General features: G+C 36.4%; 2 protein-coding genes across 7 annotated transcripts in view; one reads left to right on the top strand and one right to left on the bottom strand.

Annotated features, from left to right (window-relative positions):
* Positions 1–2,976: 2,976 nt before the first annotated feature.
* LOC111448575 lies at positions 2,977–10,465 on the bottom strand. 6 transcript variants are annotated; one of them, XM_023088252.1, is made up of 6 exons: positions 10,338–10,465; positions 10,100–10,190; positions 7,551–7,655; positions 5,885–6,234; positions 3,754–5,726; positions 2,977–3,247 (listed from the first exon to the last, which is right to left on the bottom strand). In XM_023088252.1, the coding sequence occupies exons 4-5, from the start codon at positions 6,229–6,231 to the stop codon at positions 3,758–3,760; spliced, it is 2,316 nt and encodes a 771-aa protein (XP_022944020.1). In that variant the 5' UTR covers positions 6,232–6,234; positions 7,551–7,655; positions 10,100–10,190; positions 10,338–10,465; the 3' UTR covers positions 2,977–3,247; positions 3,754–3,757. The 6 variants fall into 6 exon arrangements, with proteins under 6 accessions (XP_022944020.1, XP_022944025.1, XP_022944021.1 ...); XM_023088257.1 differs by adding an exon at positions 7,264–7,385 and having other exon boundaries at positions 5,885–6,194; positions 10,100–10,465; XM_023088253.1 differs by adding an exon at positions 7,264–7,385 and having other exon boundaries at positions 10,100–10,465.
* Positions 10,466–11,569: 1,104 nt separating this feature from the next.
* LOC111448223 (DDT domain-containing protein PTM-like) overlaps positions 11,570–16,066 on the top strand; it is a 9,445-nt gene continuing 4,948 nt past the window's right edge. The window contains exons 1-3 of the mRNA XM_023087696.1: positions 11,570–12,801; positions 13,669–14,379; positions 14,538–15,756. Coding sequence (XP_022943464.1) covers positions 11,972–12,801; positions 13,669–14,379; positions 14,538–15,756 — 2,760 coding nt within the window. The 5' untranslated portion in view covers positions 11,570–11,971. The remainder of the gene's footprint in view (positions 12,802–13,668; positions 14,380–14,537; positions 15,757–16,066) is intronic.

Genomic DNA, 16,066 nt, shown 5'->3' on the forward strand with positions numbered 1-16,066 from the left:
TTGTAAGGTAGAAGACAGTAAAAAGTGACGGTAAAAAAAGCAAAAGCGTTTCTCGTGATTAAGAAATTATCTAGTTCAACCACGAGGTTGACGTGGCAAAAAGAGGGTAGATTCTAACCCACTCAATAAATGCACAGGTGGCAATTATTTAATAATTATCAGTGGGGAAAAAATAAAATAAAAAAAATTTATTTTAGCATCCGACATATTCTTCAGGTTTCTTGTACTCCAAACTACTGATACGTTTTTCAAGGGTTTTGTTGTGATTATGAAATTAATTACAAATCATTTACTTTACATCACACGTTAATCACATTTTATTTTATTATAAGCTATAAATATAATTGGGTTTCTTATAAAATCTATCATTTTTATTCAAAATTTAATCATTATTGTTAAATGGTCACGCGGTCATATTTACTAGAATTGGTGTCAGGCGTAGCGCATTCCTTTTAGGTCCTACGTGTAGAATATTACAAACGCATCATTAAATACCATATCTGACTTTTATTCCTCACTTATAAATCTATGATCTTCCACTAAATTAACTAACGTGGGACTCACTCCCAATAATTATAAAGATAGATACCATAGGAATATTTTTTAGAATTTCATTTTTATTATAAAAAATGTAAATAAAATAGGGGAATATTAATTATGTGAAAGTGAAAGTTGAATTTAATAATGTGAAGAAATTATGGGCTTCAAAAGTTGGATTTTAATTCGTGAAATATGTGATGCCCTAATCTCTTTTTCTTTTTTCTTTTTATTTATTTATTTATTTATTATTATTATATACGCATTTATTTAATCCAACGACTGTCGGTTCTTCAATATTTTATTATTAAAAAATTTATTTTGATATACATATATATATATATATATATATTATAAAAATAAAAATTATTGAATTTGATCATAAGAGGACATTCATTTTCTGTTTTCTATTACAACACGTGCGCTATACCATTTTTTGTATTTTTAATTATTGATTTACTGAGATAATTGTTTTTTTTTTCAAATACATTCTTAAATAAATATAAAATCGGCAATTACGAATATATATATATATTACTCCTTTTCTAACTATTTTTTAATGATTAATTAAAAAAATTAAAAGACAAGATAAGAATGAAAAATAGAATCGAGAAGAGAAGTGCAATCTTCATTGATATTCACACAATTTAAATAAGATACAAGTAACCAATTAATATCGAAAAAAATATAAACTAACTGAATTTTGAGAATAAAATAAAATAGAAAAAATATCAAGAGAATATCTCAGAAATATTCCATAACTAATTATTATAATATATTATCTAAATATCATATCTTAATACAAGAATTTGATTAGTATTTCTTAGCTGATCTTCATTTCTTTTTAATGTAATAGCAAATGAGTTGGTAGAAGATGTTCTAAATGTTGCACGTCTATAAATAACACCTTAAACTCTGTATTTTCTTGTAATCTTAACATATATTGTAACAATACAGATAGGTATTGTCCTTTAACAGATTTCTTCGATGAACTTTCTTTCAAAAGTTTAAAACGCGTTTACTAAAGAGAGGTCTCCACACCCACATCTTTATGAGAAATGATTCGTTTCGATCTCCAATCCAACCAATGCAAGATCTCAACATGTTTCTTTGAACTCGTCTCTTAATAATATATTTATTGATTAATTGATTCAAGGTGGGTGGATACAGTAAATGGGAATCAGAATCCGAATCAGAATATTCCAAAATCATAGTCTGTTGTTCTTGTTCCTCTAGTCTCGGCGCAATTTGTTGATACACAAAGTTAGGGCACAAAGATACAAAGTTTCCACAATACAATGCGTCAATCAAAACCTTTGCAGATTTCCTTGCCATGTCGTTTTGTTCATCGCCTCAAGTTTTGCAATTCTTCGCCGCTTTTAAAGCCTTCATAAAGGGGTTCTTTTTTTTTTTTTTTGTTTGTTTTTTGGAATTTTATAGCTTTTTGTTGATTTACAAGAACAGAATAATATGGAAAAGAAAAAGGGAATTTCTTAAAGTTTTCTTACGATCTACGTAAAGTAAATGCCCTTCCTCTTCTAAAAAGTCTCGTCTCAACTCAATACAAGTGTATTTAGAATGCTCTATTAATTACAATGACAATGAGTATACTAACAATCAAGACTAGGAATTAGAGAACAGAGATCGGTGATTGGCAATTGAGATCGTTGTTTGGTGATTGCTGGTTACCTGCCCTCGGTCCTTGTTGTCGATTGTGGGTGGAGGTCAGTGTAGTCAGAAATGGGTGTGTCGATTGTCGATCGGTAGTCCTCGAACCAGTTGATGCCAAAGGTGTCGTTGGTTGTTGGTCTCCAGTCACAAGCTATTGGTTCTTGGTTGTCAATGACCGAGAATGAGAACCATTGGCCGGCAAATGGTGACTAACAACCACTTCAGCGATCCATTGGCTTCAGTCCTGATTAACAGGCACCAATCCCCAATCGTTGGAGGTGGATGGTGATCGACAACATTGGTCGATAGACATATGCAGTTGTCAACGTTTTAGAGGTGTATAGAGAAATTCACAATTACTTCGAAGTCATTTAACATTACAGATCTTGCTAAATCACACTTCGAAAAGTAAAAAAGAGGGAAAAAGAATTCCCCCAACTGACTTGTTTATAACATCTAGGCGGGAAAATTGGACGACTCTACCTATATCCAACATAACAAACTCGGAGGCCATTATCATAACAATATCTACAAATATGATCGAGTTTGGATGACTTTCGAAAGTACTAACTTTCTGTGTAAACAATTTTCCCTCTAAAGCAGGAAAAGAATGGAACCGCCATCCATTCTTTGACAATTATAGATGAACACAAGGATTTCCCAACTCCCTTCCTTCTTCTGAGCGGAGAGGGAAGGGGAGAGAGTTACAAATACTGGAGATGAGATGAGATTAAAATGCAACATATTTGCTTCATGTCTACAACTCAGTGAGGCCATTCAAACAACCTACTATTTTCATTGGCTTCCTAAAATTATTGTTATCATTGTAGCAAAAATTAGCAAAACATCTAAAAAGGAAACATCAAATGAGAGAGTGAGAGAGAGAGAGAGAGAGAAAGAGACTACCATTTACGACATCGGGTGACTGGTTCGACATATCAGTCAACGGAAGCAAATAAGTAGAGGTAGAAGTATATGGTTCGGCGTAGTGTAGTCCTTTATACAATGGGAACTTTTGGTCCTTCTGTCTTTCACAATCCTATTTAAGAAAAACATCAAACAAGACTTGTATCCAGTTAGTCATATAAACAGGTTGACAGACGCCCCGACTTACAAAACCGACATAACCACCCTAACTCAAACGTATCCGGGTACAAGTCTATTGTCTCCTAAAAATGAAAGTTGTTCAGATTACAAGAAGTTGGTCCATATGAAATGAAGAATCTAAATGTGATGCATAGTCCAGGATGCATACAGCAGTACGAAATACAAGAAACAGGACTGCAGAAACCAATTCTACCGTGAAAAGGAGTCTTGGCTCCATTGTATATAGTTTATTAGTTGTAGAAATCATACATATTATGTGTTATTATCATTACTATTATTGCTATTATATCCATGAGTGTTTGGTTCAGCTTATATGCACCTCAACTAATCATACATTGCTATTGACTGATGCATTCATGCCTAAATCCAAATACAATCATGAACGTTATTTTATGTAAATAAAGACGTTCGAAGTATACACAAGAAAGTTGTTCTTACAATATCAAACACTCTGCAGTAATTCTTTGCAGGTTGACTTGTTGTGCCCGAGCCCCTTGCATCTGCTGCATTGAAGTTGACGTTTCATCACCTCTGGGGATCCATATCGCTTTGATGTAGGTCGACCAGGTGGACGACGTGTAGGAGGAGGAGTTACAGTAACTGAGGCCTGTAGAGATCTTTTCTGTATGGGCAAGTCGACTTGAGGAACAGGATGCACCGACTCTGAATATGTTAATCTGTAGCTTTCAGTTGTGAAATATCTGGAGCAAAAATCATAAGGGCTACGAGCAAGACATTCAAGGACTGCAATTGCATGACTACATGGCAATCCAGTAAGTTGCCACCCCTTACACGTACAATCCCAGTGGTCAACATCAACAATTTCAATTGAGTCACCTCGAACTTCAAATGTGTTACCCGCAGATATTATTAGCACTTGAAGGGTATGAGCCTTATGGCCATCCTTTTCCAACTTTTCCTCCATAGATGGGGTTAGCCTCGTCAACCATTGATCAGAATCTGCCCGCCGTGTATAGATCAATTCCATTATCTTAACCCTAATCACATCAACCATCTGCGTGATGGGCAATTCATGTGCCTCTGATACCCAACTATAGAACATCTCTCCGAAGTTTGATGTCATGTGGTTATACCTAGCACCCTCGAAGAATGCATTAGCCCAATTCTGGGGTTCACTTTGTAGGATCCAATTGTAAGCTTCTAGTGATATGCTTTTAATGCTTTCAACGCACCTCTGAAAATTTTCCGGTTTAGGTGCATAAGCAGCAGCATAGAAGTCCTCAACTATGAGCCGCTTCACCTCATGAGAAAATTGTCCTTTCAAGTCTCTTATAAGTTGTTCAGTCAAGTACCTTAGGCAATAACCATGAAACGAGCCCTTGAATATACTCGCAATTGAAACAGTTAAACCTTTCTGTCTATCTGCCACGAACGTTATAGGACAAGATGTTGACAACGCTGATTTCAATTGTAAAAGAAACCATCCCCAGTTATCATCACTTTCTGTATCTACTACGGAAAAAGCAACAGGAAAAAAACCATCATCTCCATCTGCAGCTGTTGCAGCCAATAACGTTCCTTGATATTTTGACTTTAAAGGAATGCTGTCGAGGAAAATAAGAGGACGGCAACCCTGTTGGAAACCACCTAATGAAGCATGGAACGAGACAAAGAGACGGTGAAAGCTCGAGTCTTCTTTAGTGTCGCAGGTGGCAAGGCTACCAGGATTCGTAGCCATTATTTTTTCACATAAAAAAGGTAACTGATTATATGCTTCTTTATATGAGCCCTGAAGCTGCTCCTTTGCTATTTCTTTCCCACGCCAGGCCTGAAAGTAGTTCAATTGTATTCCATATTCCTGTTTGATGTCATGAACAATATCTTTTGGTTTGTAATTTGGGAAAACTTTTAACTTCTCCCTAACAATACTTGCCACCCAACTCCTTGTAGCCTGGTGACCTGTAGTCGCAACTGCTCCTTCACAAGTATGTGTGGAATTCATCTTCTTAATACATATTAATGGAGTGGTTGATAATCTCGATGCATGAATCCGCCAAGGGCAATCTTCAGCCTTGCATTTAACAGTCACCCGATGACTATCATTTTTCTTGTACCTGAATGCAAATTGATGTGCAATGGCATATTTACGAAGTGATTCCCGAAACTCATGAACACTGCTAAATCGTTGACCCACCCCAGTAATGGTATTCTGCCACTGCTGTGCACCTTTGCCATTCTTGTCATCACTTGAACCAAGAAGAGGAAGAATTGGTGTGATGTCACCTGCTATATCAATGTGGGTAACTAAAGGGTTTGTGTCATCCACAACATCGAGTGCACCATCAAGCGGGATATCAGACTCGGTATTATCATCCCCAATACCATGGACGACAGCCAATGGGGTACCATCAACCGGTACCACTGTTTCTGACAAAGTCGTTCTACTTGACCTAGGAAATACAAAATGACAATAGTTTTATGCTTAGCACAAACTCCCGAAGCTGAAACAGTCTCAACACTTTCAATCATTAGAAAATGAAAAACAAACAGAAAAACAAACAAAAAAACAAACATTAAAAATAAAAAGCTCAGACATCAAGTAGACTACCTACTGGCAGGCAAATTTGAGATGTTGGGAGCCATAACTTCTTCCATGATTACAAAAATATCAACAGTGGCAGAATCTCCATGAAACTTTAACATGCGCTTTAGATCCTTGTCATTGGAGAGTGAAATGAGAGTCTTCCTGTTGCCAGGGAGAAAGTATTTGATCGACATAGTGTCCATATCACAATTAAACATTTCGGCTACTTCCACCTTGAACTCATTAAACTTCATTTTATCATCCACATCAATAGCATGGGCATCTCCTCCATGGTATAAAAGCATGCCATCTCTACCAGTCTCAAATTCACCGCCTGATTGACAAATAGCTATAATTTTCTTCTCAGCCATGACCTACTATGCCATTACATAAACTTCAACTTAAGGATGGATGTTTTCAATAGAGGAAAAAGAAAACATTAATCGTGTCAACGAACTACACTAAATAAAATTCAAACTCATGACTTGTCTTGCCTATCCAAGGTTATCAAAGCTCGAATTTTCTAAAACAAAACGACTCATCAAACATCAAGTATACTACCTTTCATAATCTAAAATGCTATATTCTGTCTTGTGGAGAAGTTCATTGCTTCTAACTTTTGAAAGCATACTGGGATTCCTTCAACTTCACCAATCAAGTTTTTGGTCCAAGTGACTTACGTAGTATTAGCACAGAAGGTAAACAAAAATCACTACAGCATCATTTACTCTCTGTTATTTCATATCAACAGTCCACTTACTGAATAACATAAGTTCAAGTGATATACAAGTATAGAAATGAGGAGTAATGTGGTAGAGCTCCAATTACGTACTGACTATTTTGACAGTCCCCCTCTCCATAATGCTCAACAAGAGCTACAATTCAGCCAAACGCAAAAGGAAAACCTTTGCTCGGACATAAATGACCTTATAGGGCCTCTCTAACGACTTTCGAACAACACATCTAACTAATCAAATCAAATGGGTCCCGCAGAATCACCACATGCAGCCCACCAAATTGCATAATCATATTCCTCATTCCTCAACTACTGTATCCCTCGGTTCCCCTACCTTCCTTATTCTCTTATGTGTATGCAATGTGGTGACTTGGGGTCTATCATATGAAGCACTTATTAATTGATAAAAACTTAATCTAGCAAAGGAGCAAATCATACACCAGATGTCCTATAGGTCTGTAAGTTTGAATTTGGGTCATCGTCTATCTAATATATAAAATATTCTTCTACAAGTTTCTTGATACCTAATATAGTAAAATATCAAATAAATTTGATGGGTGAAAGAAAGGAAGAACGAAAAAATAAGTACACCCATCATAGCGGGACAAAATATTAACATAGTAATATTATTTTGTTTATCTACATATTAAAGAGAAAAGTCACACACCGGGGGGGTCCTCCTTTGGAGACCAAAGCAAATACAAACTTTATGACAGATCTCGTATTACAAGGCATGGACACCAAAAGGTTGCGGCAACTTTAAGAACACCACCAACCCACTATCCACAACTAGAGAAACGGGGGAATAGAATTAGGTAAAACAAGGTCTCATATTACAAGGCATGGACACTTGAAGGTGGCAACTTCAACAACACAGCCAAGCCACTATCCTCAATCAGAGAAACAGGGGAATAGAGTTAAGGAAAACGGTAGAATAAACAGTTTGGGTCTTACCTTCAGATTTTCCAGGTTGCCAAAGTAAATGCGCGACAATTTTCTTGCCTATGTAAGCTTTCGCTAACAACAAAAATGATCATCAGCCAAAACAGCAGGCAACACCTACATGAAAACAACGGGGGCAATGATTTTCCCATAAGCAACTCAACCAAGCAAATAGGCAAAGATGGAATAGAATTAGGCAACGCTCTTTACACAAAATGCAGCAACAAACAAGAAGTTGGACTAAAAAAATGTGGCAAGTATTTGGAAGAAGAAAAGAGGATAAATACCCAAAATTCCTTAAGAGTAAACACAATTCTAATGCCACAAAAAGGTGGGAATTTGTCAATGAGTATCGTGATTAAGATCAGAATCTGATAAAAAAAACTATGGTTGATAGAATTCCCAATTTGTATTGTGAAAGATAGGAAGAGTAGAATCATATTTCCCACAGCAAAATCAAAGAGAAAAAATGGCGGGGAACAGAATATGAGACTTGGTTATGTTGGGGAGACAAGAAGGAACAAAATGATTTCATACTAAAGCTAACATGCAACAAAAGAAAAATGAGATAACAACAATCTATGATGAGACAAGCACTTGGTAAAGAGGATGATGTTGGCATTGAAGGCACTATCATCCAACACTTCCAATCTACTTGTAAATCCTCTATCCCTTTTGCATATGACATTGAGCAAGTAATGGGGCATATGGAGTTGAGACTGAATGAGGAAATGAATGGAAAACAAGCCTCCCTTCTATGTACCCAACTAATTTGATTGGACCAAATATTCTAATATAAACCAAGAGACATCAATCATACAATATACTTCAATGAAAATGTGAAGAAAATGTTGTCAAAATTATCCAAAGATGTTTTAATTCATGCCAAATTGAAGAAGAATCAAGTTTTATGGTTATAAATTTTGGGTGGATCATAATTTAGAGTTATGATGTTTCATTAATGCATTTTAGGACTTTTTATTTATTACAATTACATGGTGGTTAATTATGGCCATAAATTATGAATGTTACAACTCTTGAAATGCCTAATGGAAAGTCAAAGGTTTTATTTTGGAGGCTATATAAAACCATGTATGTTATCTTTGTAAGATAGACTTGGAAAATGTAGTAAAAGGAGCATTTGTGCTTTCTTTAGCCAATGACAAAGTTTCTTTGCCATTCTATGTAGTTTAGAAGCAAGAATGGGATATATGTATTGTTGGGTAGAATAATGGATTGCATCTCATTAGTAAAAGGCTCAATCCTTATATATAGAAAAGCAAAGGGATGTATATATCCAAACAAAGAAATCCATCAAGGTGACTCTCTATCACCCTATCTTTTCCTGTTATGTTTTGAGGATTTGTCATTGATGCTACAAGAAGCTACAATCAGGAGAACCATTAGCAGAATTTATATGTCTAGACTGGCCTCTCTGTCTCTCGCCTTTTTCTTGTGCGGACGATAGTCTATTTTCCTTCAAGATCTCAACACCTGAAAGTTTTGCCATTATCTCAATCCTTAAAGAATGTGAAAGAGCATCTGGACAGAGCGTGAACCTTACATAGTATGCATTATTCGTGTTGCCAAATGTTAATGACGATATAAAGACCAGCCTCCAAAGGCTGCTTGGGGTAAAGCTAAAGACACACCTTGATAAGTATTTGGGGTTTTCAGTGCCTCTCTCAAAGAAAGAATGAGAAAACCTTGAATATATAAAGGAAAGGATATGGAAATCTATCCAAAGTTGGAAAGCGAAACTCTTGAATTGTTTCAAGCTGCCAAGTCAATTCTGTTCGGAACAATCTAGGAAAAATGCATTGGATAGAGTGGGAAAAGGAGATTTCAAATTCAGGGGTATGGAATGGTTCAACAAAGCCTAACTTACGAAGTTGGTGTGGAGACCAACCCACACCTCTTGGCATCCAAACTACTTCCACAAGATATTACCCAAATCCATCAGTCGAAAATTAAGAAATGACCCATCCTACTTTTGGCGGAGTCTTATTTGGGGACAAAAACTAGCTCTCAAAAGGATGAGGGAAACAGTGTGTTCAGGGAATTATATCGAGTTCCAGGAAAACCGGAGCCTGAGGATTTCGACGTTCAAGTTTATCACCCCTCTAACTGAGAATCATGACTTGCTAGTCTCTGATCAATGGGACAACCAAAAGCTTAAAGAAAAAACTAACAAATCGTCCATTTATTAAAAGAAAAGAAATAATACCAGACATACAACAGAACATGTCCCAGCAAACGGAATCATCCTAATTCGATCAGACAACCAAAAGATGGAGAGCATGTTCCTAACAGATGAGAAGAGATCATCAGAAAAATCCCTCTCAGTAAGATTAAATATCAGAATTCATGAACCTGGCACTACTCTTCTAGTGGAAATTACAGTGTAAAGAGAGGCTGCAAGCTCCATACGACATTAAAATACAGTGCATAATCCTCAGAAAACTTTATTACTAACACCAATCAATGATAGAAGCTTTGAAGACTTAACATCCAAAACAAAATCAAACTACATATTCATAAAGCTTCACACAACTATTTACCAGTGATGAAGGTACTTCAGAGCTAAAGCGGTGTGGAAGGCAACGTGTCCACCAGCTAATTTGCAAAATCAAACCTAGATTTCAATGATATCTGAACCAAATGGAACGAAATTCTCAACAAAAAAAAAGGAGTAGAGCTAGTAAGCACAACAGCTTGGTTCGTATGGAACGATTGAATCAACCAAATCCGTGGACAAAACGTATCGGACCCAGAAATCAAAAGTGAATCTTTGCTTACATTTAGAAGATCGAGAGTTGGAATGCCAGGCGATTGTTGGACATTGAGAACACTAACCGCTAATAACCCCAAATGAACCCGAATCCGCTTCAAGAATTTCTAGGTTTTTTTTTTTTTTTCTTTTTCTTTTTAGAGAGATAATTTTTTCTAGGTTAAAAACAAAATATCTGCGGCAAATTCAGTTATTAATACGTATTTAGCAAATAAATGATATAATATTGAGTCAAATGTTTTTTTTAAAGCAAGATTTTTAGTCAAAAATTTGCTATTTTCAATAAAGAAAAAAAAAAAGAATTAAAATTAAAATTTGCTTTCCTTAGTTCAATTTAAACGTCCAGTTACTCTTCAAAATTCCACTTCCACAGTCCAGTTTTTATGAATAAAACTTATTTTCGGGTCGATGCTGTAACGACCTAGATCCATCGCTAGCCGATATTGTCATATTTGAGCTTTTCCTTTCGAACTTTCCTCTAAGGCTTTAAAACGCGTTGCTAGGAAAAGGTTTACACACCCTTATAAACGGTGGTTTGTTCTCCTTCCCTTAGCAGACGCATTTTAAAGTCTTGAGTGGAAGGTCAAAAGAAAAAGTACAAAAAGAACAATATCTGCTAGCTATGGATCTGGGCCGTTACAAATGGGGTTGCCCAATCAATAAAGTTTTGACTCGTAATTCGAACCAAATTTTTTATTTAAAAAAATCCAACTAAACCCTCAAAAAAAAAAAAAAAAAGTCCTCAAACCTAACCTTACATTTTGGGTTCGGAATTTTTTGTTGTCTAGGTTATCGATGTGTATAAACACTATCATATTTAAAAAATACTATACATTTTAAAATAATTTAAATAATAATTTTTAACGTTCAAAATAAGCTTATTTAATTCAAAAACAAAAGGAAATAAATGGAATATGGAAATAATCGAGTTTAGATAAATAATTTTTGTGAAATAATTACTAATTTTAAATAAAAATAAAATTACTAATAGTCCATATTTATGAAATAAATTACTAATGATTTAAAAAAGAAATTAAGGGGAAGTTTTATTTATTTATTATTTATTATTTTTTTTTGGAAACTTTATAGATATTTTTGAAATAAAATTCAGTTATTTGGTAGAATATAGGGAGAATTAAAATTAATATTTTTTCTATATTTGATCTAATTTTAAATTTCATAATTCAAAGTGAGTGATGGTGAGTCACGACTCGTTCCGGCGAGATAAGCAGGGAGGATGCCTAATTAAATCTTTTGGGTGGGTCTCCTTGCCTCCCCCTCTCTCTTCTCTCGAGAGGTCCCAGAGCCATTATCAATGGCGGTTATGAAACCCTAGCACCAACATTGTTCTATTGTTTGCTCTCAACCCCCATCAGTTTATCTAATGTATTATTTCTTGTTTTCGGAAACGTAAGGATTGAAAATCTGAATTTACTCCTCGAACCTTGGAACTTCTCGAATCTGCGAAGGCCACTTATCGTTCGTTCGTTGAATGTGATTTTGTTCAGTGTTTTGTAGGTCTTTCTTAATTCTTCCTGGATTTGAATGACTCTCCATTGCAATATTCTTGTTAGAGGCAGTTTTTGAAACCCTAGATATTTCTGGATTTAGGTTTCGATTTTTGTTTTTGTTGAATACTTCAATGGAACCTACGGTAGTACGATCGAGGGGTCGACCGAGGAAAAGGAGAAACAATGATCTTCAAGACGGTAATGATGATGCAAATTCGGGTCTTGAATCGTGCAAGCGGACTCTTGTGTCGCGCCCCGTGGCCTTAGTGGGACGATATCTGCTGAAAGAGTTTAAGGGCAGTGGAAAGTTTCTTGGAAATGTAGTATATTACGAGGAAGGACTATACAGAGTAGTCTATGAGGATGGCGACAGTGAGGATTTAGAGAGTGGGGAAATTCGGGGGTTGCTAATTGGCGATCCTTGTTTTGACAATGGGTTGAGTAAGAGAAAGAAGCGTTTGGATGACTTAGCAGTTAGGTTTAATGCGAAGAGGAGAAAGGTGACGGGGAAGAACATATCAAAAACCACTGAAAAATTGAATCCGGTTGCATCTGCACCGAGCAAGTTAAGGTGTGAGCATATAATTGGAAATGATGCTGGAGAAGTAGAAGCTGTAGTCGATTCTTCCAGTGATTCACTCCAGTCCATTCGGGACTGGCATTGTGAATTTGAAGATGAAAATCTGCTTATCCCAGCACCAGAGTTTCCGCCATCCTCTGGAACCATTGGGATCCAAGAGGAGCACGTTTCACATCTTTTATCAGTCTATGGTTTCCTACGCTCATTTAGTTCCCGCTTATTCCTGTTTCCATTCAGTTTGGATGACTTTGTGGGATCACTTAATTGTGGTGTAGCTAACACATTGTTGGACTCCGTTCATGTTGCTCTGATGCGTGCCTTACGCCGGCATCTGGAAGGTCTTTCTTCAGATGGCTTAGAAATTGCGTCAAAATGCTTGAGGTGCTTTCTAATTCTGGTTTGCTTACTTTTCTTTTCTTCCCGAAGGATATTAATCCAGAACATTTTGGTTCATCGAAATGTTTTTCTACTTAGACAGCTGATATTTGAAATGCTAATTTGAAACTCCTCTAATTTATGATGAATGTAGGTCTCTCTTCACAAACTCCATGTTACGAAATCCTTCAGTCTCCATGTCGTAAATATATACATGCACATCAGTCTCTGATTTGATAGTCTATTCGTTGCCGACTTGATTTGAATGAATGTCGGGGGTGGGATGTACTGTGATGGCTTCTGCTATATTCTCAATTTTCTGTTATACTCTGTTCGACTATGTGTATATTTTTATGGGTGCTAACAAACAAAGAAAACATTTCGTTACCTTTTTTGTGGGTTTGAATATAATACCACCACATATATATACTTAAACTAATGTTAAAGATAATTGGTCAGACAATATTAGATGTTCGAAAACTGACTCAATATCCTATATGACCACAATGGTTTAACCATTTAGCTTTGCCTCCTTGACGTATTGTCTCAAACATCAAGGAGACAAAGTTAAATAGTTAAACCATCGTGGTCATAGAGGATATTGAATATCAAGTTTCTAACCAATTTTCGTTAACATTAGTTTAAGCCTTGGACACCTATGGCTGTTACGTATTGAGTTTATGAATAAAAGCAACACATTGTGCATGCTGAAAACTTTATGTACAGCTCAACTTAGCCTTTTCTTTTTAATTGTGGGTTTGGGGAAGTGTCAGATTTATTTTAGAAATATGATGCGTGCAACAAGTGGAGATGATTTATATTAAGTTCTAATGGTGTGAATATTCTAAATCATTTTACAACGGTTTTCTGCAGGCACTTCAATTGGAACTTACTAGATTCTCTTACTTGGCCTGTTTATTTGGTCCAATATCTAATTGTTATGGGACATGCAAAAGGGCTGGAATGGAATGGATTTTACAAGCATGCTTTAGGGAATGAATATTACTCCATTCCTGCTGGTCGAAAGCTTATGGTTCTACAAATTCTTTGTGATGAAATATTGGTGTCTGGAGAGCTTAGAGCAGAAATTGACACGCGTGAGGTATCCGAAGTTGGACTGGATTATGATGCTGGAGCTACATGTCTGTCTGAAAATGGGCCAACAAGGGTTCATCCCAGATACCCCAAAACTTCCGCTTGCAAGGATGGGAAAGCTATGGAGATTATTGTAGAGAATAATGAGACGAAGTCTTATACAGACCAAAATTTTTTGGGTTTAAAAGGTGGTACTAATGGTGACTTGGATGCCACTGCTGTTGATGCGAACAGAAACAGTGATGAGTGTCGACTCTGTGAGATGGATGGGAGTTTGCTATGTTGTGATGGGTGCCCATCAGCATACCATTTGAGATGTATAGGCATGGTGAAGATACTTATACCTCAAGGGCCATGGTATTGTCCTGAATGCAGTATAGATAAGAGAGAAACAGCTATAACAAAGGGATCATCACTCAGAGGAGCAGAAGTTTTTGGCACTGATCCACATGGGCACATTTTCTTGGGTAGTTGCAACCACTTGGTGGTGTATGTTACAACATTTTTATTTAGGCTTCTTTTAAGCTCTATGCATCGGACCCTTTATGGCTTTTTCATGCTTTGCTTTACTCATGTCTTAATTTCGATTTTATGCTATTTAATTTTTTTGCAGATTTTCCCTGACCTTTATATATTGATAATTGCAGGCTCAAGACTTCTATCAACTCTGAACCATGTCTCAAATATTATAATCAAAATGACATTCTAAAAGTACTTCATGTTCTTTGTTCTTCCTCCCAATATATTGCTACATACTATGGCATCTGTAAGGCCATTATGCAATATTGGGACATCCCAGAAAATCTCCTAATTCTTCCTGAAACAAGTGGAATTGATATACTTCCTGCAAATCTGAGGAAAGATGCCAACTTCTATGCTGGATCACGTCCTTCTGGTGAAGAAGAACGTAAGGAGCTTGATGTGGTTGAGAATGGAAAAAACTTGGCTACATGCAAAAGTGAAGAAGGCACCTTGCACGTGGAAACTTCAAGGAACCCGCTTGCAATTCCAACTAATTGTGGAACAATGTCACCTGAGTATGTAGGAAAAAACGTGCTAAGAAATGGCATTAATGTGGACTCTCTTTCTTCTAATTGTTCAATTAGCAGGCCAGAGAATTCAACTGACTTGGCTTGCCTAGATATGGTTGGTATTTCCAGCACAACAGACATTTCAAGTACTTCAGCAAACAAAATTTTTAGTCATACTGGGAGTGCCAATGCCTCAATTTCATTGAATCTGTCTCGTCAAAGCCAAAATGGTGGTCTTTTGGATCACGGAAATGTGAAGGGTGATGTCAAGTCGGCTATTAGTTATGTTTGTATGGGCTCCCAATATAAGCCTCAGGCATATGTGAATCACTATGTCCACGGTGAATTTGCTGCATTAGCTGCTCATAAACTGGATGTTCTGTCATCAGAAGAAACTCGGGTTTTTGGAACTCAGGCTTCTGATAGTAAGAGAAATAGTTCTGCTTCTTCACATGCTTTATTGCAAGCAAAGGCATTTTCATTAACAGCCTCACGCTTCTTCTTGCCGATATTTGACAAGAAGCTTGTGGAGGCACCAAGGGAGAGGTGCGGTTGGTGTCTGTCATGCAGAGCCTCTGTCTTGAGCAAGAAATGTTTGTTGAATCATGCTTTATTGACTGCTACCAGAAGTGCTATGAAAATCCTTTCTAGCCTCCGCCTTGGGAAGAATGGAGAAGGAAATCTATCTTGCATAGCAGTGTACATCCTGTATATGGAGGAAAGTTTAAGGGGTCTTGTTGGTGGTCCATTCTCGAATGCAGGCTATAGAAAAAAATGGCGTCATCAATTAGAATCAGCTTCAAGTTGCAGTTTAATCAAATTTCTCTTGCTTGAAGTAAGTTCTGATGTTTCTTAGCCTATTGTTCTCTTAGTAGTTTAATTATTTTCATCTTTTATTGGGTGTGATGCCTCACTGCAAGATTTGTACTTAGGTGGGAGAGAATCAACATGCTTTTTAACTAGAGAGATAAAGAGTAGTATGTTTTTGGAATCTTCATGTATTTTATCGTGAAAATACTTGCATGTTTGTTTGGAGGGGTTAGGAGAAGGATTGGTGCATTAACTGGGAAGTTTATTAAGAAACTAGATTATCTTTTTGCTTGATTAAGATATTGCTCTTTTCTTTGTTTTTTTTTTTTTTTGGG

Source organism: Cucurbita moschata, unplaced genomic scaffold (assembly GCF_002738365.1).
Source record: "Cucurbita moschata cultivar Rifu unplaced genomic scaffold, Cmos_1.0 Cmo_Scf00010, whole genome shotgun sequence".
Taxonomy (NCBI): Eukaryota; Viridiplantae; Streptophyta; class Magnoliopsida; order Cucurbitales; family Cucurbitaceae; genus Cucurbita; species Cucurbita moschata.